The sequence below is a fragment of the Pan paniscus genome, chromosome 1 (assembly GCF_029289425.2).
Source record: "Pan paniscus chromosome 1, NHGRI_mPanPan1-v2.0_pri, whole genome shotgun sequence".
NCBI lineage: Eukaryota > Metazoa > Chordata > Mammalia > Primates > Hominidae > Pan > Pan paniscus.
The window spans coordinates 165,043,822-165,068,895 of record NC_073249.2 but is presented as its reverse complement, the minus strand read 5'-3'; the positions used below and the strand labels follow the sequence as shown (position 1 = coordinate 165,068,895).

The window sequence follows — 25,074 nt, the reverse complement described above, 5'->3', positions numbered from 1 at the left end:
TCATAGTTCTTTCAGATACAAATACAGCCTTTTTTCTCAGTGGTTATATTAGCTTTCTATTGTTGTATAACAAATTTACTGGTTTAAAACAATATCCTTTGTTAGTTCATAGTTAGTTCACAGTTCTGTAGGTCAGAATTCAGGGTGGGCTTGGCTGGGCTCTCTGCTTAGCTTCTTCTTTTTCTTCTTCTTTTTTTTGTTTTTTTTTTTTTTTTGAGACAGAGTCTTGCTCTGTTGCCCAGGCCAGAGTGCAGTGGCGTGATCTCGGCTCACTGCAACCTCTGCCTCCTGGGTTCAAGCGATTCTCCTGTATCAGCCTCCGGAGTAGCTGGGGTTACAGGCATGTGCCACCATGCCTGGCTAATATTTGTATTTTTAGTAGAGACGGGGTTTCATCATGCTGGCCAGGCTGGTCTCCAACTCCTGACCTCAGGTGATCCACCCACCTCAGCCTCCCAAAGTGCTGGGATTAGAGGTGTGAGCCACTGCACCTGGCCTCTGCTTAGCTTCTTACAAAGGCCAAAATCAAGGTGTGGGCCTGGCTGGGCTCTTTTCTGGATGCCCTGGGGACAGCCCATACCCAGTCTCATTCAGATTGTTGGCAGATTCTTGTTCCTTGCAACTATAGGACTGAGGTCCCTTTTTATTTGTTGGCTGCCAGCCAGAGACCTCTTTCGGCTCCTTAAGGTCCCCTGCATTCCTTGTCACGTGACTCCCTCCATCTTCAAACCACAAGTTGAGTCCTTAATGATTCAGATGTTTTTCATTTCCCTTTCTGCTACCAGCAGGAGAAAACTCTGCCTTTAAAGGACTCCAGTGATGAGATTAGGCCCACTTGGATAATCTCCATTTTGCCATGTAATATGGCATCAATATGGGAGTAGCACCAGGAATTGAAGGTCATGGGACCATCTTAAAATTCTGCCTGCCATAGATGCTAAGAAAATACTTGACAAACCTTGCACAGATTGACTATGTACACACAGGTATGCCACTAAGCATATATAATTAAATTTGTTTTTTCCTTTTAGGACAGTTCTCTTTTTGAAACTTACAATGTTGAGCTTGTGAGAAAAGATGGGCAGAGTCTTGGAATTAGAATTGTTGGCTATGTTGGAACATCTCATACAGGTAAATGAATCATTTCTATTTTATATTTGGAAATTGTAAAGGATGTTAAGGTTTCTAGATAGTGAAATTAAATACTTGCAGATTTTAATTTAAATCTTGAACAATAAAACCATGAGTCTATACTAGCAAGCAGTCACTTCTCAGTGATTACAGAATCACATTTTTATCTCAATAGTTTTATAGCTGGCTTGATATCCATTAACAAAAGAATATAATTGGCCAGCTTAGTGTATAATATTTGAATTGTACCTTCTCTTGTTTGTAAAATAGCTATATTATGAACATTGTTAACATATTATGATAGATTAGATTTGTGATAATTAAACTGATTTCTGTATATGTTTCATATTGTAAATGTTCCCAAAGTATGACTATTGTGTTTTATCACTAAAAAAAAAAGTTAAAACAAGCATTTTCATTAGAACTATTTTCTTTTCATGTGAAAGAAATAAACTATGAGAATAAGTACACAATTCAAGTATCCCTGACTAAAACTCTCTCAACTCCTATCTGCAAAGCTTTGGTAACTTTCACTATAAGATTTATTCCTTTATTATAAGAGAATTATTAGGGTAAGAAAAAATAAACCTTTCCACAAATATTTGCTAATAATATGAAAATTCAGAGTTATAAAATGTTCAATTTTTTTTAAGAGCAAGATTACAGAGTTCATTTCCTTAAAAAAAAAATTGTTATTTTGCATACTTACAGCAGGTGGAAGGATTAAGAGTGCTAATGTATTCAAAGTCCTGAATGAAATTCATGTCAGACCACCTTGTGTTATTTTAGCCTAATGAACTATCTTTTTTCAAACCTTTAGATTCTACGTGCCACCTTTATTTAGGTTCGGAATTTAATGACATTCAAAAGAGCTCAGTGTGGATTGTATAATAATGTTGCAAAAAACCACATCAAGTAGTTTTCAATATGTTAAGTCTGGTTAGAGGAATCATTAGTTCCTAAACTTATGGTTTTGTTCCTAAGTGAAAGTGAATGACTGGTAGAACATTAAGAAAATTTAATGTTTATATTACTGGATAAAGGAAAGTATCATTTTACTATTTTACTTCTTTTGTTTGTTTATTTGTTTTTGTTTTTTTTTTGAGATGAGTCTCGCTCTGTCGCCCAGGCTGGAGTGCAGTGGCGCGATCTTGGCTCACTGCAACCTCCGCCTCCCAGGTTCAAGAGATTCTCCTACCCCAGCCTTCAGGTAGCTGGGAGTACAGGCATACACCACCACCCCCGGATAATTTTTGTATTTTTAGCTGAGACAGGGTTTCACTATGTTGGCCAGGGTGGTCTCAAACTCCTGACCTCAGGTGATCTGCCTGCCTCGGCCTCCCAAAGTGCTGGGATTACAGGCATGAGCCACCGTGCCTGACCCATTTTACTTCTTTTTTTTTTTTTTTTTTTTTTTTTTTTTGAGACGGAGTCTCGCTCTGTCGCCCAGGCTGGAGTGCAGTGGCGCGATCTCGGCTCACTGCAAGCTCCGCCTCCCGGGTTCACGCCATTCTCCTGCCTCAGCCTCCCGAGTAGCTGGGACTACAGGCGCCCGCTACCACGCCCGGCTAATTTTTTTGTATTTTTAGTAGAGACGGGGTTTCACCGTGTTAGCCAGGATGGTCTCGATCTCCTGACCTCGTGATCCGCCCGCCTCGGCCTCCCAAAGTGCTGGGATTACAGGCGTGAGCCACCGCGCCCGGCCTCCATTTTACTTCTTTACCCTCAAAAGTTTTTTGGACTGGGTAATTAGGGGTGGCAGGGAGCACATAAATCCAAACACAACTCAACTTGCTTTTTAACAAGTAGTCTTTGAAAATCATTTTTGCTTTATTCTATTCATTAGACTTTTGAGCAGTTCTGGAGAGGGTAGAAAAATGAATAAGAGAAGTCTGTTCAGGGAGACAAACATATAAGAAACACTTAGTTCTTTTTTAAAAATTATTATTATCATTTTTTTTCTTTTCTGAGATGGAGTCTCCCTCTGTCACCCAGAGGTGGAGTGCAGTGGCGTGATCTTGGCTCACTGCAACCTCTGCCTCCCGCGTTCAAGTGGCTCTTGTGCCTCAGACTCCCCAGTAGCTGGGACTATGGGTGTGCACCACCACGCCTGCTTCACATTCTGTAGATGTGAAATCCACAGATATGCGGGGCCCACTGTACAAGCAAACTATCATGGTATGGCAGATGACATATTCAGTTTGTCAGAGGGAAATGGAGAATTCACAAAGAAGGCGGCATTTGAGCTATGAATGGAAAAGAAGGGTTTCGATAGGTCAGAGTTTACCAGAAGAAAGAAACTAGAGAAAAGGTAAAATCATGAAAATGCTAGATGTTTTGGGGAAATGTCAAGTGCATGCTGTGGACTGGGCTTGGTGGCTCATGCCTGTAATCCCAGCACTTTGGGAGGCTGAGGCTGATGGCTCACTTGAGCCCAGGAGTTCAAGACCAGCTTGGGCAACATGGTGAAACACTGTCTCTACAAAAAATAAAAAAAAATTGTAGCCGCAGCTACTCGGGAGGCTGAGGTGGGATCGCTTGAACTGGGGAGGCAGAGGCTGCAGTGAGCCGTGATTGTGCCACTGCACACCAACCTGCAACCTGGGCAACAGAGCCAGATCCTGTTTCAAAAAAAAAAAAAAAAAAGCCTGGTATGTCCAGACTTTTATTTTCTTGGAAAGTTGTAGTGAAAATTGAAGTCAAAAAATAAATTTGGGCAGATTATGGAGGGCCTTGAATGTGATTCTATGAAATTTATATATTATTTTGTTGGCAATGGAAAGTGATTTATGTTTATTTTTCTTCTACAATTTTTTTTTTTTTGAGACGGAATCTCGCTCTGTTGCCCAGGCTGGAGTGCAGTGGCACGATCTCGGCTCACTACATCCTCCACCTTCCAGGTTCATGCGATTCTCCTGCCTCAGCCTCCCAAGTAGCTGGGATTAGATGTGCACCATCATGCCCAGCTAATTTTTGTATTTTAGTAGAAACAGGGTTTTGCCATGTTGGCCAGGCTGGTCTTGAACTCCTGACCTCAAGTGATCTGTCCGCCTCAGCCTCCCAAAGTGCTGGGATTACAGGCGTGAGCCACTGTGCCCGGACTTTTTTTTTTCTTTAAGAGACAAGCCTTAAGCTCCTGGGCTCAGGTGATTCTCATGCCTCAGCCTCCAGAGTAGCTGGAATTACAGGCATGCACCATTACACCTAGCTAATTTTTAAATTTTTTGTGAGATGACATCCCACTATGTCACCCAGGCTGGCCTCAAAGTCCTGGGCTCAGGTGATCCTCCCCCCCTCAGCCTCCCAAAGTGCTGGGATTACAACTGTGAACAACTACACCTGGCCTACAAACAATGTTTTGAGTTTATTTGGAAATAAAAATGTAAAATCATGCAGATCTATTGTGTTTTATTTTCCAATTTCCCTTCCTGTCCCTGCCCATGGGAAGGCATGCTTTAAAATCAAAGTTTTAATTTAAAAATTTTTTATAGCCATTTGTCTGTTTCAATGTCTTATTTTATAATATGTAAAGATTATTTCATGTTGCTGAGCTCATACTAATTTTTTGTTGTTGTTGTTGTTGTTGTTGTTAAGACCATATGTACTTTTCTGGGCCAGGCGTGGTGACTCACACCTGTAATCTCAGTGCTTTGGGAGGCCGAGGTGGGCAGATCACCTGAGGTCAGGAGTTGAAGACCAGCCTGACCAACATGGTGAAACCCCATCTCTACTAAAATTACGAAAATTATCTGGGTGTGGTGGTGGGCGCCTGTAATTCCAGCTACTCAGGAGGCAGGAGAATCACTTGAACTCTGAAAGTGGAGGTTGCAGTGAGCTGAGATCGTGCCATTGCAGTCCAGCCTGGGCGACAAGAGCAAAACTCCATCTCAAAAAACAAACAAAAAGATCATATATAGTTTTCTTATTTCTGTGTCTGTGAAGCTAACATGAGCAGTGATCTAAATATAGGCAGGAAGACCTAGGAGACTCTTGTCATAGCGATGGTAAAAAAAAAAAAAAAAAAGAAGTTTTATGCCACATCAGTAATAAGAGTAGAGACAGACTGAGAGAGAGTCAGACTTCCTCTGGGCTCTCCTGAATTCCAGCTTAAGTTAGAGTACATTTCATCAGGGTTCCATTACTGATTATTTTAACGGAAGAGTAGTCATCAGTCAAATCATTTCAAATTCAGGTCACTTGAGATGGTGACAGTTTGAAATAATCCATCAATTTCTCTGCTTGTGTTCAAAATAGTATTTATCAAACCTCCAGTCAACCCCGTTAGCTAATTAACCTCTTGATACAAATTTTGCAATCAAGGCCTAATTAGAATTTTCTTCCTTTTTCTGTATGTCTGTGCACCTTAAGGGGAAGCTTCAGGGATTTATGTGAAAAGTATAATACCTGGCAGTGCTGCGTACCACAATGGCCACATTCAAGTGAATGACAAAATAGTTGCTGTAAGTAACTCGCCTCTGTTTTAGGTTTGATTCTAGTTGAAAAAAAGGTTGATCATTATTATAATACATGTGAGAGGGGGAATAGCTTAATATAGTTTTATAAGGTTTTTTAAAAAATTAAGTTTGTTATACAGTGAAATCTCATTATTTTGGACTTTTCTTCCTACATTAAATTTTTTTTCACCGTCAGTGAAGAAAGGATTCACTAAACATATTGGTAAAAAAGTATATTTTTTCTATACATATATGTTTGAAAGATGTTCTAGCATTATGCTAGAAAACCCTGCGAGGACCACACTGTGTTCTTTAAACTCACCCATTTTATCTATAATTAATAGGCCATTAACCAGCTCTTTTTATCTTTTTGTAAAAGTAGTTTTTCTGTTAACAATAATTATAAGTACAACTAAAATTGAGGTATTTTACATATTTAAGAATATAATATCAGCTTTTATCAATTAAAACTGGTCTTTCCCCCATTTAGTAGAAATTAGTTCAATTTATATATACGCTTATATTAATGTCAAAACATATGTATACACACACATTGCTTAACATAGAAACAAATGCTGGGCGGTATGCTTTGAATCCTTGTCCTTCAAATCTATCTAAGAAAGCACATTTCATGACTCTTGGCTTTAAAAGCCTTATGGGGAAAGTTGAAATACTTACAGCTAGCTCAAAGAAGATTGAGAGAGGAAGCCTATTGGTTCTGATAGACTTCAGGAATTGGGCTTGACATAGATTAAGAATACTGTTCTTGCTCACACTTTTTCAGAAAGCTAGAAGACCTATTGGAGGGAGATCAGTGTGTTTCTTGAAAATATCATGTGGTGATATGAATAGAGGGATGAAGTATTAGATGACCTCTTCAGTTTTGATAATAATGGCTTCTATTAATACATCTTGTGTAATAACTGGCCATCTTTTATGACATTTTGAATTTTGAATTGCATCAGAGATTAAAGTCCTTTATATCTCTCAGGCTATTAGTTAAGTGACAAATTTGAATTTGCTTTCTAGTGTGTGAGGAAGTTTCTCAGCATGTTTTACTAGTTTTACATCCTTGTTCAAAAATATATCCTAAGGTCTAAATTTATTTTCTTTCTTTCTTTCTTTCTTTCTTTCTTTTCTTTTCTTTTCTTTTTTCTTCCTTTCTTCCTTTCTATTTTCTTCCCCTTTCTTTCCCCGCTTCCTCTCTTCCTCCTTCTCCTTCTCCTTCCTTCCTTCCTTCTTTCTCTCCCTCCCTCCTTCCTTCCGTCTTTCCTTCCCTCTTTCCTTCCCTCCTTCTATCCTTGCTTCATCTTGCTCTGTCGCCCAGGCTGGAGTGCAATAGCACAATCTTGGCTCACTCCAACCACTGCCTCCCAGGTTCAAGCGATTCTGCCTCAGCCTCCCGAGTAGCTGGGTCTGCAGGTGCCTGCCACCACACCTGGCTAATTTTTGTATGTTTAGTAGAGATGGGGTTTCACCATGTTGGCTAGTCTGGTCTCGAACTCCTGACCTCAGGTGATCCACCCACCTTGACCTACCAAAGTGCTGGGATTACAGGCGCGAGCCACCACACCCGGCCTAAATAATTTATTTTTGGAATGAAAGAAATTGCCTCATTTTATTCAGTGTTGCCAGAGCTAAAAATAGTAGCTAACTTAAAACCTCTGCTTAATGTTTCTCTTGATGTTTTAGGTCGATGGCGTGAACATTCAGGGTTTTGCCAACCATGATGTTGTTGAAGTATTACGAAATGCAGGGCAGGTGGTACACCTAACCCTAGTTCGAAGGAAGACATCCTCATCTACTTCTCCACTTGAACCACCTTCAGACAGAGGTGATTAATTTGCCACCCCTCTATCCCTCGAGTAGTTTACATTTGGAAGAGCAGTTCAATTATGGAAGTTCCTCCATGAGTCTCAGCAGGAAATGTTGTCCCACCTCGTGTAATACACTGATGGAGAAATGAGTCAGCTCATTTTGTTCACTGAAGCAAGTGTTTTCTTTGCTTACTATGTCAGTCAGAATGGTAGGATGTGCACCTCGACATGCACTAAGCTCTGAGAGCATCTCTAAATGGAGTTGAAAATCATTTTTTCTAAAAGCTTTCAAATTTCATTGATTACATATATTTGAATAATAAAGCTTTGACACCTTTTGTTAGGGGAATCTCATTTGTCTAATACTTTGACATTTTGCAGACTTCGGGTTTCCTATTACTTTTTTTTTTTTTGAGACAGTCTTACTGTCTTGCCCAGGCTGGAGTGCAGTGGCACGATCTTGGCTTACTGCAACCTCTGCCTCCTAGGTTCAAGTGATTCTCGTGCCTCAGCCTCCCAAGTAGCTGGGACTACAGGCATGTGCCACCACACACGGCTAATTCTGTTTGTATCTTTAGTAGAGACAGGGTTTCACCGTGTTGGTAAGGCTGGTCTCAAACTCCTGACCTCAGGTGATCTGCCTGCCTTGGTCTTCCAACATGCTGTAATTACACATGTGAGCCACTGCGCCCAGCCAGGTTTCCTATTACTTTTAACAATATATTTTATTCTAATCTGCCTCTTGATTTACTTTTTGAAGTATACTGAGAGAAAATAAAACACGTATTTGTATTTTATTTTTTTTAGACAGGTCTCACTTTGTTGCCCAGGCTGGAGTGTAGTGGCATGTTCATGGCTCACTGCTGCCTTACTTCCTGGGCTCAAGTTATCCTCCTACCTCAGCCTCCTGAGTAGCTGGGACCACGGGTGAGCACCACCATACCCAGATAATTTATTTTTATTTTTTTTGTAGAGATGGGGTCTCTCCTGTGTTGCCCATGCTAGTCTTGAACTCCTGGGCTCAAGTGATCCACCTGCCTTGGCCTCCTAAAGTACTGGGATTACAGGTGTTAACCACAGTGCCTGGCTGCATGTCAGTTTTTAATTATCAACTTAGAAACATATAGATGAACAAAAGTTGATAATCGTGGAAACACATATTCAATTTAGAATGAGTGAATTACTGCATGCAGTAATTCTAGCCATGCTTGGTGGCTCATGCCTGTAATTCCAGCACTTCTGGAGGCCAAGGCAGGAGAATCACTTGAGGCCAGGAATTTAAGACCAGCCTGGCCAACATAGAGAGACCCCTTCCCTACAAAAAATTAAACATTAGCCGGGCCTGGTGGCACCCACCTGTAGTCCCAGCTACTCAGGAGGCTCAGGCAGGAGAATCACTTGAACCTAGGAGTTTGAGGCTTCAGTGAGCATGCCACTGCCTGCCGGCCTGCGTGACACAGTGAGACCTGTCTCTTAAAAGAAAAAAAAAAAGTGACTAGTTGTATAACTAGGGAGTAAGAAATACTTCAATTAGAATTTGACAGAAGATCATTTTTTCCCTCTGAAAATATTCTTCTGAAGATACAATACACCTGGAAGCCTTTGCTTTCAGCCGATAGTGATTTGTATTTAAATTGGAACTTTTTCTCTTTTATGTGATAGTAGAACTTTTGTTGCTGAAAGACAGATGCCCTGCCAACTGCATCCAGTGTATGAAATTAAAAATTGCCTAAATAGTCCAAATTGTACAAATGCCATTTAAAAATTTTTTTTTAATGATTTATTTATTTATTTATTTTTGAGATGGAGTTTCACTCTTGTTGCCCAGGCTGGAGTGCAATGGCGCGATCTTGGCTCACTGCAACTTCCACCTCCTGTGTTCAAGTGATTCTCCTGCCTCAGCCTCCCCAGTAGCTGGAATTACAGGCGCTGCCCGCCACCATGCCTGGCTAATTTTTTGTGTTTTTAGTAGAGATGGGGTTTCACTATGTTGGCCAGGCTGGTTTCAAACTCCTGGCCTCGTGATCCGCCTGCCTTGGCCTCCCAAAGTGCTTGGATTACAGGCGTGATCCACCACGCCTGGCACAAATGCCATATTGACCTTAAATTGCTTACATAAATATTTATATAAATATGTTTTTTTAATTTAAAATTTTTTTTATTTTTATAGATTCAGGGGATAAATGTGCATGTTTGTTACATGGATATATATGCATAGTGTTGGGGTTTGGTCTTCTAGTATACCCATCACTCAAATAGTGAACATCATACCGAATATGTAATTTTTCAACCCTCACCCCCGCTCCACCAGCCTCCTTCATCCTGGGATCTCCAGTGTTTATTATCTTCTTCTGCATATCTGTGTGTACCCATTGTTTAGCTTAGTGAGAACATGGAGTGTTTAATTTCCTGTTTCCGAGTTATTTCACTTAGAATAATGGCCTCCAGCACCATTCATGTTGCTGAAAACAAAACAAAACGTAATTTCATTCTTTTTATGCCTGTATAGTAGTAGTCCATGAAACAAAACATAGTTTCATTCTTTTTATGCCTATATATATATACATACCACATTTTCTGTATCCTATCATCTGTTGATGGACACTTAGATTGCTTTCATGGCTTTGCTTTTGCAAATAGTGCTGAAATAAACATACAAGTACATGTGTCTTTTTGATAGAACTATTTCTTTTCCTTTGGGTAGAAACCCAGTAGTGGAGTTACTGGGTCAAATTGTTGTGCTATTTTTAGTTCTTTAAGAGATCTCCATACTGTTTTCCACATCGACAGAAGTTGTACTAATTTACATCCCCACCAACAGTGTGTAAGTGTTCTCTTTTCTCCACATCCTTGCCAATATCAGTTGTTTTTTGACTTTTTAATAATGGCCATTCTGACTGATATGAGATGGTATCTCATTGTGGTTTGAATGTGGATTTAATTGCAGGATTGTTAGTTTGCTGGCTACTTATATGTCTACTTTTGAGAAAATGTCTGTTCATGTCTTTTGCCCACTTTTTAATGGTGGGTTGTTTTATTGTTACTGAGTTGTGTGAGTTCCTTCTGGAACCTGAATATTAGTCGTTCATTGGAGACATAGTTTGCAAATATTTTCTCCCATTCTGTAGGTTGTCTGTTTACTGTGTTGACTACCTATTTTGCTATGCAGAAGCTTTTCTTTTTTTAAATTTTTTTATTATACTTTAAGTTCTAGGGTACATGTGTACAACGTGCAGGTTTGTTACATATATGTACATGTGCCATGTTGGTGTGCTACACCCATTAACTCGTCATTTATATTAGGTAGTTCTCCTAATGCTATCCCTCCCCTTCTTCCCACCCCACAACAGGCCCCGGTGTGTGATGTTCCCCACCCTGTGTCCAAGTGTTCTCATTATTCAATTCTCACCTATGAGTAAGAACATGGTGGTGTTTGGTGTTCTGTCCTTGCGATAGTTTGCTCAGAATGATGGTTTCCAGCTTCACCCATGTCCCTACGAAGGACATGAACTCATCCTTCTTATGGCTGCGTAGTGTTCCATCGTGTATATGTGCCACATTTTCTTAATCCAGTCTATCACTGATAGACATTTGGGTTGGTTCCAAGTCTTTGCTATTGTGGATAATGCCGCAATAAACATACATGTGCATGTGTCTTTACAGCAGCATGATTTATGATCCTTTGGGTATATACCCAGTAATGGGATGGCTGGGTCAAATAGAGTATCTAGTTCTAGATCCTTGAGGAATCTCCATACTGTCTTCCACTATGGGTGAATTAGTTTACACTCCCACCAACACTGTAAAAGTGTTCCTATTTCTTTACATCCTCTCCAGCACCTGTTGTTTCCTGACTTTTTAATGATTGCCATTCTAACTGGTGTGAGATGGTATCTCATTGTGGTTTTGATTTGCATTTCTCTGATGGCCAGTGATGGTGGGCATTTTTTCATGTGTCTTCCCATTGTTTAGTTCCTTATTCTTTTCAATGCCATTAATAAGTTCATTTTTTAAGGAATTGATTGGTTGTCTATTACACATGGCATTTTGGGTTTAAGGAATCATATATATAAGTTACCTCAGATTTAATAAGGTTGTGAAATGGGAGAAATGGGAGAACAGCAGTAAAATCTGCTCACTTAAATATAGTCCTCAACAACTAATAATTCAAGTTAGCATTAACAAAATTTTAAAAAATCATTTTTTTTTGTTTTAGGAACTGTTGTAGAACCACTGAAACCACCAGCTCTCTTTCTAACTGGAGCAGTGGAAACTGAAACTAATGTGGATGGTGAAGATGAGGAAATTAAAGAAAGAATGGATACTTTAAAAAATGACAACATACAAGCCTTAGAAAAATTGGGTAGGCACAAAGCATTCACTTTGCGATAACAGACTTCTTCATTTGTTAACCATTTTCTGTCTTTATAGTTAATATAGTATGAGAAATCTTAGAGGCATTTTGGAGATATAAAATAGGATATTCTTAATATCAACTTTTTTTGAGACAGAGTTTCTTTTTTTTTTTCTTTTTTTTTTAATTATACTTTAAGTTCTAGGGTACATGTGCACAATGTGCAGGTTTGTTACATATGTATACATGTGCAATGTTGGTGTGCTGCACCCATTAACTCATCATTTACATTAGGTATTTCTCCTAATGTTCTCCCTCCCCACTCCTCCCACCCCACGACAGGCCCTGAGATGGAGTTTCATTCTTGATGCCCGGGCTGGAGTGCGGTGGCATGATCTCAGCTTACTGCAACCTCCACCTCCTGGGTTCAAGTGATTCTCCTGCCTCAGCCTCCCGAGTAGCTGGAATTACAGGTGCATGCCACCACACTGGGCTAATTTTTGTATTTTTAGTAGAGATGGGTTTCACCATGTTGGCCAGGCTGGTCTCAAACTCCTGGCTTCAAGTGATCTGCCCACCTGGGCCTCCCAAAGTGTTGGGATTATAGGCGTGAGCCACCGTGCCCAGCCAATATCAACATTTTAACACTGTGACAGTTGGAGACCAAGCTCTTGTTTAATCTTTCTTTACTTATATTAATTATTTTATTTTATTTTAATTTTTGTAGAGATGGAGTCTCACTATGTTGTCCAGGCTGGTTTCAAACTCCTGAGCTCAAGCCATCCTCCCACTTTGGCCCCCCAAAGTGCTGAGATTGTAGGCGTGAACCACCTTAGCTTATATATTATCATTGATATGTCTATATCTATAGATTATTGCTGTTTATACACATATAGCATATGTTTCTTTTTCATTATACATGTTTTTTATTATAAAAATTAATAATGTATGCATTTCTATAAGTTGCATTGAATTGCCAAGCTGTTATACCTTTATTCTTTAATTTTTTTTAATTGATTTGCAGCTTTGTCCTTTTACTTTGTATTTTGATACCTTAGCTATTATAGTGGACTCTACTCTCCAAGCTCATTGAGTAACAGTTGCACACAGTTCCCTGCACAAAAGTGCTCTGGAAAGCCTCGCCAGCTAAATGAAACTCCTTGAGTACTTAACACCATCCATGTTCCCGAGAAGTTTTGGCTTTTGGCTTTGTCTTGTCTCAGGTCAGGAAAGAATAGCCTATGATTTGGAAATTTACCTTGTTCTTTTTGACTCAAGTAGATTGCAGTTTATCTTTGCAAATCTGAGTTGAGCTCAGATTTTCAGAAAAATGTCAGATGAAAATCAAGTACATTCTGAAATTAGATATAGTTTTAGAAGTATTTTTTCCATAATAAATGTTCATTTTTTTATTATTACAATGACAAGACAAAGTTTTTCGTATCACCATTACACTTATGCTAGGGATAACAATACTCTATTATAAATGCTACATGACCTTTTAAAAACATTATTTACTATGCTTGGCATAACTGGGCATGCTTAATAAAATAAATAAAAGATAAAACATTCAATTTTTTTTTTACTAATCAAAGTACCTAATTTTATACAATTTGCACTCAACTTTTAATGTTAGTAATAGAAACAATGAAATTATTTTACTTCTTGATACTTAAGACTTTAACTCCAACACATGCACTACAAGATTTTCGTCATCAATATAACGGTCTTGGCATCTTATATGTTATGTTCCCGTTTTAAATCAAGTCCTACTTGCTAAAACGAAAACAGGTAAAGACAATGAACAGATGGTTCATGAAAGAGGAATACAAAAAGCCAATAACAACACTGGCATATCAACCTCATTCGCAATTAAAGAAATACAGATTTTAAAAATGACATACCATTTTTGGTTATATATGCAAAAATTAAAAATTATACTTACAATTGACCAGGAAGTATTAGTTTTAGAAATATTTTATGTGTGCTTTTTGGATCAACTTCACTACATTTTTTTCTTCTTGCATACGTATAATTTTAGCTTTAGAGTAAAACCAAAATCTACTAACTGCTATGAGGTTAGCTCTCTTTTTGTCTTTGGAATAATTATTTCAGATCATCATGTTATTCATTTTTTGATCATTTTGTGTAGCCTAGGATTTATTGAGCTGCTGAAAGCATATCTCTTTTCTCCAGCACTTAGGCCTTTGTACTGTGGTTTAAAACACATGACTGTGTTTTCATTGTACAACTGAAAGGTAAAAATATAGTCAAAAGAATTGCTGGTGAAATGTCAACATTATTTTATACATTTATATTAACTGTCATATGAGAGCCATGTTTTTAAGCTTAGAATTCAACAAATAAATTGCCAATTTTGTTCAGTTTTGTTTACCAGTTAAGAAATTACTGCGTAGAAGAAATTTATGAGGCAAGATGTTAGAACTCTAAATGTAATTTCTTAAGGAAATGCTAACAGGAATAGGTGCAAAGGTGCAAAGCCCAAATGAATTTGATTTTTTGTTTTTAATAGGATCTTTGGTTAGTTATCACCTAAATGTAATCTAGCATAGCAATTAATATAGTTATTTCATGGGTATTCTTTTATAAATGTAGTAATTTAAGTTCTTTAATGTTCATTAGTCTTAGTCACTGATTTTTGAGGTTAGCCTGTTTCACTTAATGATTTGTATTATGTGATTAAACATTATATGCATCCAAGATGAGCTGTCCATGCTGAAGACTGAAAGAGCTGATACTGCAAGTTAACGTTTGATTTTAGGCAGATGGTTATATCAGTTGTGATAACTGTTCTGTGACTTGTTTAATCTTAAGACAAAATTGAGACAGTTTTTCTTTAAGTTAAAAAACGTAGAAGTTTGTTCATTTTCTGCTACTGCTATGGGTATAAGTTATAACTTCAGTTTTAGTACTTTGACTTTTGCCTATTAGACATTATTCATACTATGCACCGTGCACTGAGCTTCTGGCTACAGTCATGTAGAGGACAGGCAAGACACTTAAAATCTGTTTTGGCACTATAAAATTATCTATGCAACAAAGACAGTATTCCACTCAAGAAAGTCATAAAGATACAAATATCTTAATAACCAAGCAACAAAAGACTAGTGTGAAACCAAAGTTTCTATTGTATTAAAGCTCATGGAACTTTGACTGAATTAAACCAGACAAGCCTTTATAGCCACCCATGTGAAAAGTCTGAATGTATTGTGTTGATATGCGCTGCTGATAGTAAAGATATCTTGGTAAGTTTTTACTTTTCTAGTGGGCAGCTGGAATGGAACTACTTTGAAGTGATTAACATTTAAATTAAATCCTTCTATGTCCTAATGTATTATAAAGCAAAGCCAGATGCATTTTACTTGTAAACTATAGGATATTTACATATAAACTGTATATAATTTAAATTTCATGTATAACTCATCACGTCCTCTTTCCTTTAAAATATCCCTTAACAACAAAAGCACCTTCATAATTTGGTCACAGCTGGTCTTTACATTTTATGTTAGTTTTATAAGTCACCTCTGATTTACTTTACCTAGCAGACCTAAGTTAATGCATTTTCCTTTTTATTCATTTCCCCTTTACTTACTGAAACTGGGCTGTTATTGAAGAATTTAGCAGTTAAGTGTGTTTGGCTCACAGTAGTTTCAACATTCTCTCGCTCTCTCTTTTTTTTTAATATCCAGAAAAAGTCCCAGACTCTCCAGAAAATGAGCTGAAATCCAGATGGGAAAACCTGTTGGGTCCTGATTATGAAGTAATGGTATGTTAAAATGCTCTAATAAAAAACATTCATGTCTCATTTCACATCAAGTTTCTAACAGTACGATCCAAAGAAATGGGTGAGTCAAAGAATAGCCAGCCTGACTTTATTTTTCCTTCTTGCCTTTCTTCCCTAGTGGATCAATCAATTGATTTTTTTCCCCCATCTTTAGCATTTTAAGCAGTAAGAATAATTAAGGACTGCACACAAACTTCAGTTAACATTAGGAGACACTCAGTTCATGTTGAAACCATTTAAGTCGACAATAGACAGAAAACTGTTGGGAGAGAGAGGGCTTGCCTTTAAATTTATAACCTGTATCAGCTGCTTAAAATTGCTGGCATTTTTATGATTGCTTTTATGATCTGTTTGTTTTATTGTACACTGAAAGGACTGTGGATATTAGTCCTATGTTTCACAAAGAATCTTACAGTTTTATGTGAAAAATGAAAGAATGATTATCAAATGTATTTGGAAGAACAGGAAGTAATTTAGGTTAGGTATAAGTTTATAGTGCCAGTGGTCCATTAGACTTCCTTTCACCTGCTATTAGATTCATTGAGTAAGGGATTGATTACATTTCCCCATATGAATCCACATGAAGGCAGAAGGTTGTGCTTAGACAAGCCTCTACAGTGTTCACTAAATGCATTAGTAATAAAATATTCTTTTAAATTTCTACTCTCACTCACATTTTCTTACATATGTTTATAATTAGTACTTGTTGGCTGGTTGGAGATTTTAAAAATCTTTTTGGTTTAGATTACCTAGCCACCATCTGTTGTCACAAAATTTTCAGTGTCATTAAGATGAGTCAAGGCCGGGCGCGGTGGCTCACGCCTGTAATTCCAGCACTTTGGGAGGCCGAGGCGGGCAGATCACGAGGTCAGGAGATCGAGACCATCCTGGCTAACATGGTGAAACCTCGTCTCTACTAAAAATACAAAAAATTAGCCGGGCATGGTGGTGGTCGCCTGTAATCCCAGCTACTCGGGAGACTGAGGCAGGAGAATGGTGTGAACCTGGGAGGTGGAGCTTGCAGTGAGCGGAGATCATGCCACTGCACTCCAGGCTGGGCGACAGAGCGAGATTCCGCCTCAAAAAAAAAAAAAAAAGAAAAGATGAGTCAATACAATTCACACTTTCTCTTGGTAACTTTATGCCTGTGTGTCAGTTCTCATGAGCTGCTGTTTTTTTGCTTCATAGATTTTGAATATGATTATTAGGCTATCACCTAGCAAATGGCCTTTCCTACTTATCTTAGTGGTTTGGTATTCAAATAAATTTGCTGTAACAGTATTTACAAATGGCCAGTTTTATGATGGGCTCTTTTTTTTGTTAAAAACATTTTTTAGGCCTGGTGGAGTAGCTCACACCTGTAATCCCAGCACTCTGGGAGGCCAGGAAGGGTGGATCACTTGAGGTCGGGAGTTTGAGACCAGCCTGGCCAACATGGTGAAACCTTGTATCTACTAAAAATACAAAAATTAGCTGGGTGTGATAGTGGGCACCTGTAATCCCAGCTACTCAGGAGGCTGAGGCAGGAGAATTGCTTAACCTGGGAGGCGGAGGTTGTGGTGAGCTGAGATCGTGCCACTGCACTGCAGCTGGGCAAAAGAGGGAGACTCCACCTCAAAAACAAAACAAAACAAAAAACAAAAAAAACATTTTTTTGAGAGACAGGGTCTTTCTCTGTTGCCCAGGCTGGAATGCAGTGGTACAATCATAGTTCACTGCAGCTTCAACTTTCTGGGCTCAAGTGATCTCCCACCTCAGCCTCCTGACTGGCTGGAACTACAAGCATGAGCCACCACGCTCGCTTAATTTTTCAAATTTTTTTAGAGATAGTGTCTCGCTGTGTTGCCCAGTCTGGTCTCAAACTCCTGGGCTCAAGTGATCCACCCTGCTTGGCCTCCCAGAGTTCTGGGATTACAGACATGAGCCACTGCCAGCCTTCTGTTAAAATTTTATTCTCCTTATAATTAAACTTTTAAATTTCATTTATTTATTACATGGTGAGGTCATAACAGACAAATTATAAAGAGGAGACAGAATTTGAAGTTGGAAATTTAAAGTGACAGCTATCCATTAAAAGTTGTAGCATCTTGTACCGAGGAATGGTTGGCAGAAAGAAGCTAGGCATGATGGAGAATGAATGAATGCATGTACTCCAATATTTCTTATTTTGTTAAAAAACTTTCTTACAGGATCTGCTTATCTGAAATGCAGTACTTTCAGAAGCTGTAGTTGGGTCATTGTTTAACTTATCCCTTCCCGCCAGATGCATCATATTTTATTAACAAGTTACAGATGCAAATCATCAGTAACATACTTTTGCTTGCAAGGAATTCACTTCTGTGGATGTCCACCATTGAAGCTTAGAACAATAGTTTTAGGCCAGGATTAAAAGCTTTAAGTATTCCATGAGCTTTCCACCAGGGACCAGGTCTTTCTGTTTATGTCTTTGCCAGCTATTTCTCCTGGGGAAATGGTTTGAGCTTGTTGTGGAAAGTCAGATGCTTTAGTTTTTCCAAACACATCTGACTCTACTGACCTTGCAAATTTTGTTTTGAGGCTTGGATTTGAAACTAAAAATGGCCATATTTTTGATTTTGTCAAAAGAGTAAAATTTTTATGCATCCAGGATAATGGAGGATTATATTAAAATTTTAGGGATCATGGATTTTTAAAAATAGCATATATATGTGCCCATCACCTTCTGTTCAATTTATGCAATTTAGGAAAAAAGATTGTTGTGGAGAACAACAATAAAAAAATCAAATATACTCTGAAATTTCACATTATGTGTTATAGATTTCAAAAATATAAGAAAGGTATTAGAATGTAGGTCAAATAGAGTTATCAATATATAGGTTTTACAGATTTTCAGAAAATGTAGGAGGAAATACAGTTATGCTTTTACAAATACTGGAAATTTTTTTTGTAAATTTAGGTTGCTACTTTGGACACACAGATTGCAGATGATGCTGAGTTACAGAAATATTCAAAGGTAAGCATTTTTTATAACAAAGTTAACAGTTTTATTTTTTTTAAGAGATAGGGTCTCACTATGTTGTCCAGGTTGGTCTCAAACTCATAGGCTAAAGTGATCCTCCCGTGTTTCCCTCCCAAAGTGTTAGGATTACAGGTGGAGCCACTGAACTTGGCCCATTTTTTATTGTTTGAAGAACTTTCTTTAAATTCTTGCTGAAGAAACTAAATTAGTGCTGTGACCTAAAGTTTCCAGAATTTAGTCTTGCATGTTTCCTGGAAATGTGATGGGTCTCACTGTTATGAAAGATGATGCCTGGGAAGAACACAGGATCCCTATGTCATGTTCAGAAGCCAAAACCCAGGTTTGACTCCTTTGCCCACATTAGAGGTAGTATGCAGAGTAACATTGTGCAGTGTGCATTAGTTTTTTAGATATTATAAGTCCTTTAATGAATGTTTCCTAAAAATCAAGACCTAGGAATACAGGCTTTAAAAAAGGCTTCAGGTTCAGATGTTCAAGGAAAGAAAAGTGGTTTATCTTCTGAGTGTAGGTAGTAGTTGTTCTTGAACTTAAAACGTTTTTGGTAAGCTTTATTTCTGTTGGCAAGGTGCCAGAAGACAACTTCTACAGTTTTTTTTCCAACATTTTTTAGTGTCCTGTCACTAAACATTCCCATTCTGGATAAGTAGAGGCCAGGGCAATTGAAACTTAGAGAAGCCTTGTAGGCAGCCTCCTCAACAATTGATAAGAAAGGAAAGATGTTCTTGCCTGAGTGGTTTCAGAAGTCATAGTGTAATTCTGCATGGGATATAAGTGCTGAGCCTACCTTAAACTCTTCTGTCACATGCAGTTTTAAGAATGTATTTTCTTTTTTTTTTTGAGACAGAGTTTCGCCCTTGTTGCCCAGGCTGGAGTGCAGTGGCACAATCTTGGCTGACCGCAACCTCTGCCTCCCGAGTTCAAGCGATTCTCCTGCCTCAGCCTCTCTAGTAGCTAGGATTATAGGCATGCACCACCATGCCCGGCTAATTTTGTATTTTTAGTAGAGACGAGGTTTCTCCCTGTTGGTCACGCTGGTCTCCAACTCCCGACCTCAGGTAATCCACCCACCTTGGCCTTCCAAAGTGCTGGGATTACAGGCATGAGCCACAGCGCCAGGCTAAAAATGTATTTTCTGCATCCCATGAAGGTTTCATAAGAAGTTGAAGAGTCTTTAGATAGTGCTACCATTTTCTTCTTGGTTGAATATTTGTAATCAATATTTATCTTCCATGATTTTATGCTATGTGTGCCATAATTTTATAGGTTTGAATTTTCTTTTCTTTTTTTTTTTTTGCACAGAGTCTTGCTCTGTCGCCCAGGCTGGAGTGCAGTGGCATGATCTCAGCTCATTGCAACCTTCACCTCTTGGGTTCAAACGATTCTCCTGCCTCAGCCTCCCAAGTAGCTGGGACTTACAGACATGTGTCACCACCCCCGGCTAATTTTTTTCTTTTTAAAGTAGAGATGGGGTTTCACCATGTTGGTCAGGCTGGTCTCAAACTCCTGACCTCAGGTAATCCACCTGCCTCGGCCTCCCAGAGTGCTGGGATTACAGGCATGAGTCACCACGCCTGGCCAGGTTTGAATTTTCAAGGCTGACACTTGAGAGTCTTTCTTCCCTTCCCAGTTTACCTGCATCTTGAGTCACTTCATCATTGTGACTGTGTCGGCCAACTGACCAAGCTTTCCTCAGATGTACAAAATCTGAGGAAAATATGGCTCGTCTTGTAGTTTAATTTTAAATTATTTACAAAGTCAGATTAGAGTAGTGACTAAATATTAATGCCATCTCAATATATTGAGAGGGATTTAATTCAAAATGAGAGTAAGAAATACAAATACAAAGCTGGGCGTGGTGGCTCATACCTGTAATCCCAGCACTTTGGGAGGCCGAGGCAGGCAGATCATGAGGTCCGAAGTTCGAGACCAGCCTGGCCAACATAGCGAAACCCTGTCTCTACTAGAAATACAAAACTTAGCCGGGCATGGTGGCATGCACCTGTAGCCCCAGCTACTTGGTAGGCTGAGGGAGGAGAATCGCTTGAACCCGGGAGGCAGAGGTTGTGGTGAGTTGAGATCGTGCCACTGCACTCCAGCCTGGGCAACAGAGCGAGACTCCGTCTCAATAAATAAATAAATAAATAAATAAATAAATAAACCCAGTCTCTACTAAAAATACAAAAAAATTAGCCGGGCGTGGTAGTGGGCACCTGTAATCCTAGCTAGTCGGGAGGCTGAGGCAGGAGAATCACTTGAACCTGGGAGGCGGATGTTGCAATGAGCTGAGATCGCGCCATTGCATTCCAGCCTGGGCAACAAGAGGGAAACTCCGTCTCAAAGACAAACACCTTATCAAGCTTCATTTGTTATTAATTACTGCATTATAGTGTACTGATTACATGGATTCTAGAACCAAACTGCCTGAGTTCAAATTCTGGCTTATGCAGAATTTCATAGCTGTGTAATCTTAGAAAATGATCTAAAGTCCAAGTCTCAGTTTTTTGTATGTAAAAAGGAAATATTAATACCTGCCTCATAGATTTATATAGGAATTAACTCTATTATGCTTAATATTGTACCTGCCTCATAGATTTATATAGGTATTAACTGTAATATGCCTAGAATAGTTGCAAGCACATAGTAGGCTCTTGTTTTTTGAGACGGAGTTTCGTTCTTATTGCCTAGGCTGGAGTGCAATGGTGTGATCTTGGCTCACTGTAACCTCCGCCTCCTGGGTTCAAGCGATTCTCCTGCCTCAGCCTCCCAGGTAGCTGGGATTATAGGTGCCCACCACCACGCCTGGCTAATTTTTTCTATTTTTAGTAGAGATGGAGTTTCACCATGTTGGCCAAGCTGGTCTCGAACTCCTGCCCTCAGGTGAAGCCTTGGCCTCCTAAAGTGCTGGGATTACAGGTGTGTACCACTGTGCCCGGCCAGACTCTTATTATTATTTTTATTATTATCATATAAATCAGTGTTGCATGAAATTGCTCTTTAATTTACACTAAATTCTTAGATATTTTCTATTTAAATGTTTTCTAGTTTACTAAATTTCCTGTGCCTAATCGGCTGCTAAAGCCCATCTATTAAGTGCTTAATTTTAGTTATTTATCTAGTATGGAATTTTCATTTTATTTCTTTTTACATTATAATTCTCCGGCTAAATTCCCAAAGTAAAAAAAAAAAAATCTAGGCTGGACGCGGTGGCTCACGCCTGTAATCCCAGCACTTTGGGATGCCGAGGCGGGTGGATCACGAGGTCGGGAGATCGAGATCATCCTGGCTAACACAGTGAAACCCCATCTCTACTAAAAATACAAAAAATTAGCCGGGCGTGGTGGCGGGCGCCTGTAGTCCCAGCTACTCGGGAGGCTGAGGCAAGAGAATGGCGTGAACCCGGGAGGCGGAGCTTGCAGTGAGCCGAGATCACGCCGCTGCACTCCAGCCTGGGCGACAGAGCGAGACTCCATCTCAAAAAAAAAAACACTATATTTTTTATCTATTTCTGTATTTGCCATCTTTTCCTCTATTTCTTCAACATGTTAACCATAGCTTATAAAGACTTTAAGTAATTCCAATATCTGGATCAACTTTGGATCTGTTTCTGTCATTCGATGTTTTGTCTTTTTGTTTGGGTATATCTCTTGTTATGCCAAAATTTGATTAAATATCTGACAACTATAAAAGGCTTCAGATGATATCAGTTATCTCTGTCCAGAGAGGTCTTACCCTGCCTGCTAATGTGGTGATAGAGGAAGGGGAGGGAATAGAGAGAGAGAGAGAGAGAGAGAGAATGTGAGTGACTGAGAGAGAGAGAGAGAGAGAGAGAGAGAGAGTGTGTGTGTGTGTGTGTGTGTGGTGGTATTGGTGGGTGCTCATCTTAGAGACGGGGCAGAGGTACAGTTCTGTAAGAGTCAGACCACCTCTGATTTGCTTCACTTTTAAGACACAGTCTTGGCCAGGCACAGTGGCTCACACCTGTAATCCTAGCATTTTGGGAGGCCGAGGCAGGAAGATCACCTGAGGTCAGGAGTTCAAGACCAGCCTGGGCAACATGATAAAACCTTGTCTCTCCTAAAAATACAAAAATTAGCCAGGCATGGTGGTGGGTGCCTGTAATCCCATCTACTCGGGAGGCTGAAGCAGGAGAATTGCTTGAACCTGGGAGGTGGAGGCCTCAGTGATCCAAGATTGTGCCACTGGACTCCAGCCTGGGCAATACAGCGAGATTCTGTCTAAAAAAAATAAAAAAAGACACAGCCTCCCGGGTAATCCACGAAAGACCCTGGGGTGTTTACCAGTCCTCTTATCCTGGTGGAACCTGAACGCTAATCTTCTCTCCTTAGTAGTGTGGACTGCTGAAATACTTGCTTTGCTTTTCCAGGGTTTCCTGATTAGCTTTTTAGCCTCCTGTGTCATATTGCTTTAGAACTCAGGATATGTCCTTTCAGGGAAGTCCTGCCCTGATCAGGCTCCATTCATCACCTGGTTCAGCTTTACTTGTCTGTCCTCCCACATTCAAAGCCTAAGACCCTGAATCATCATGTTTTATAATAAGTAAAAGACAGCAAGGAAAAAAGGCACAAAGCACACTTTGTGTACATTTTTAAAGAGTGTGATTCTCTTTCTCCAGGCAGAAGATGTTCTTTCTCACTCTCACTCCTTAGTTCTCTGCCTCCACACTTACTGTGTTGTCTTTCCTGATCAACCTCTATGGAATGTACATATATATATATACACACACACATACACACATATACATATTTGTACTCAGTAACTCTGGTATAAATGGGCAGAAGGGCTTTGAGTTGAACACACTTTCAGAACCACCTTATAAAAACTCACTAGTACATTTGGCTGTTCATTCATTCATCAAATATGTATTATATGTACACTGTGCTAGGTCCACTACTGGGTGCTCGGGTTCCAGAAGAGAACAAAGCAGGAAGAAAAATTCCTGTCCTATAGAACTTATATTTTAATGGGAGGAGGCCAAAAATAAGTAAGTTGTACCGTATAGGTGATATGTGCCATGGAGAATATTAAGGCAGGGAACATAGGAAATTCAGGAGTGGGGGTTTATTTGCAAGTTTAGATAGGTTGGTCAGAGAAGGTTTAAGAAAGTAACATTTGATGAAATGCTTTCAGAGGTAATAACTGGCCTAATTTTTTCTCTAAATAATATGAACAATAATAATTGTGTTGTAGAAGACTAAAGAGAAATAGTATTTCGTAGATACCTTAATTAATATAGCTTAGTGCCAAGATATAAGAAATGGCCAATAAATGGTAGTTTTGTTTCCCAGTTATATGCCTCTAGCACTTTTAGACTGAACTTCCAAAGGTCTTTTTCTTTTAATATGCTTTTAAAAACATTTAATTAATTGAAATTTTGTTGTGGCAAAAAGTTGCTTTTCTTGTTTCCCTATTTTCTTCACTGGAAGAAAAAGAGTCACCCAAAATTACATTATTCTCTACTTTTTTTTTTTTTTTTTTTTTTTGAGATACAGTCTCGCTCTGTTGCCCAGGTTGGAGTGCAATGGCACCATCTCGGCTCACTGCAACCTCCGCCTGCTGGGTTCAAGCAATTTTTCAGCCTCAGCCTCCCGAGTAGCTGGGATTACAGGCACCTGCTATCACGCCCAGCTAATTTTTGTATTTTTGTAAAGACGGGATTTCACCCTGTTGGCCAGGCTGGTCTTGAACTCCTGACCTCAGGTGATCCGCCCACCTTGGCCTCCCAAAGTGCTGGGATTACAGGCGTGAGCCACCGTGCCCTGCCGCATTATTCTCTTTGCGTATTTAGTTGTTAGCTACATATTTATATATTTGCAGTCAGTATTACCTGCCTTTTGTTTAGTGTGTATGTATGTGTGTGTGTGTGTGTGTGTGTGTGTGTGCACGCGCATGTATGTGGGATAGAAGGGGTGTGTAGTTTTTCCATGTAACATTATCATATATTTTTACATTTTTCTACATTAATTTCTTACTTATTAAATGTCCATAGAATTTTTCTTCATTTTGATCAGCTATGATTTTTAAAAATCCTCTTATAATTGGAAATTTGCGTCCTAATTCAGTAGCTACTAATTTCTCCCTACAATATGTAAGGGAGATTTTAACTAACCAGTCAAAACTGATTTTACAGACAGGAGGATAGTAAAGGTTGCCTAGGTTGAATGACTTGACCGAAATTATACAACTAGATCATAGCAGAGGCAGGTTGTAGCTTAGAATGCATTCATCCATTCCTGAACTATTTACTGAGCTCCTACTCTGTGCCAGACACTGTGCTACCATCTGTGGGAAGCAAAATGGAAAGGGTCCTTGCTCTCATAGAGCTTAGATTCTGCGATTGTATAGGGGCATGGTAATAGACAAGTAAAAAATAACTTGATAAGATAGTTGTAGATTGTAAGAAGTGCTGCAAATGAATAAACAGTAAATTGAGCATAACTGGGGTGGGGGACACTTTAGAGGGAGCCGGGGAAAGC

The 25,074-nt window shown here is 39.2% G+C and overlaps 1 protein-coding gene across 7 annotated transcripts in view; it reads left to right on the top strand.

The window, feature by feature from the left end:
* PATJ (PATJ crumbs cell polarity complex component) overlaps positions 1 to 25,074 on the top strand; it is a 422,746-nt gene that overhangs the window by 48,210 nt on the left and 349,462 nt on the right. For all 7 annotated transcript variants that reach the window (XM_057298703.2, XM_034966355.3, XM_034966351.3 and 4 more), the window contains exons 9-14: positions 1,032 to 1,131; positions 5,500 to 5,591; positions 7,278 to 7,419; positions 11,619 to 11,765; positions 15,467 to 15,543; positions 18,497 to 18,553. In XM_057298703.2, the coding sequence (XP_057154686.2) occupies positions 1,032 to 1,131; positions 5,500 to 5,591; positions 7,278 to 7,419; positions 11,619 to 11,765; positions 15,467 to 15,543; positions 18,497 to 18,553 (615 nt within the window). The remainder of the gene's footprint in view (positions 1 to 1,031; positions 1,132 to 5,499; positions 5,592 to 7,277; positions 7,420 to 11,618; positions 11,766 to 15,466; positions 15,544 to 18,496; positions 18,554 to 25,074) is intronic.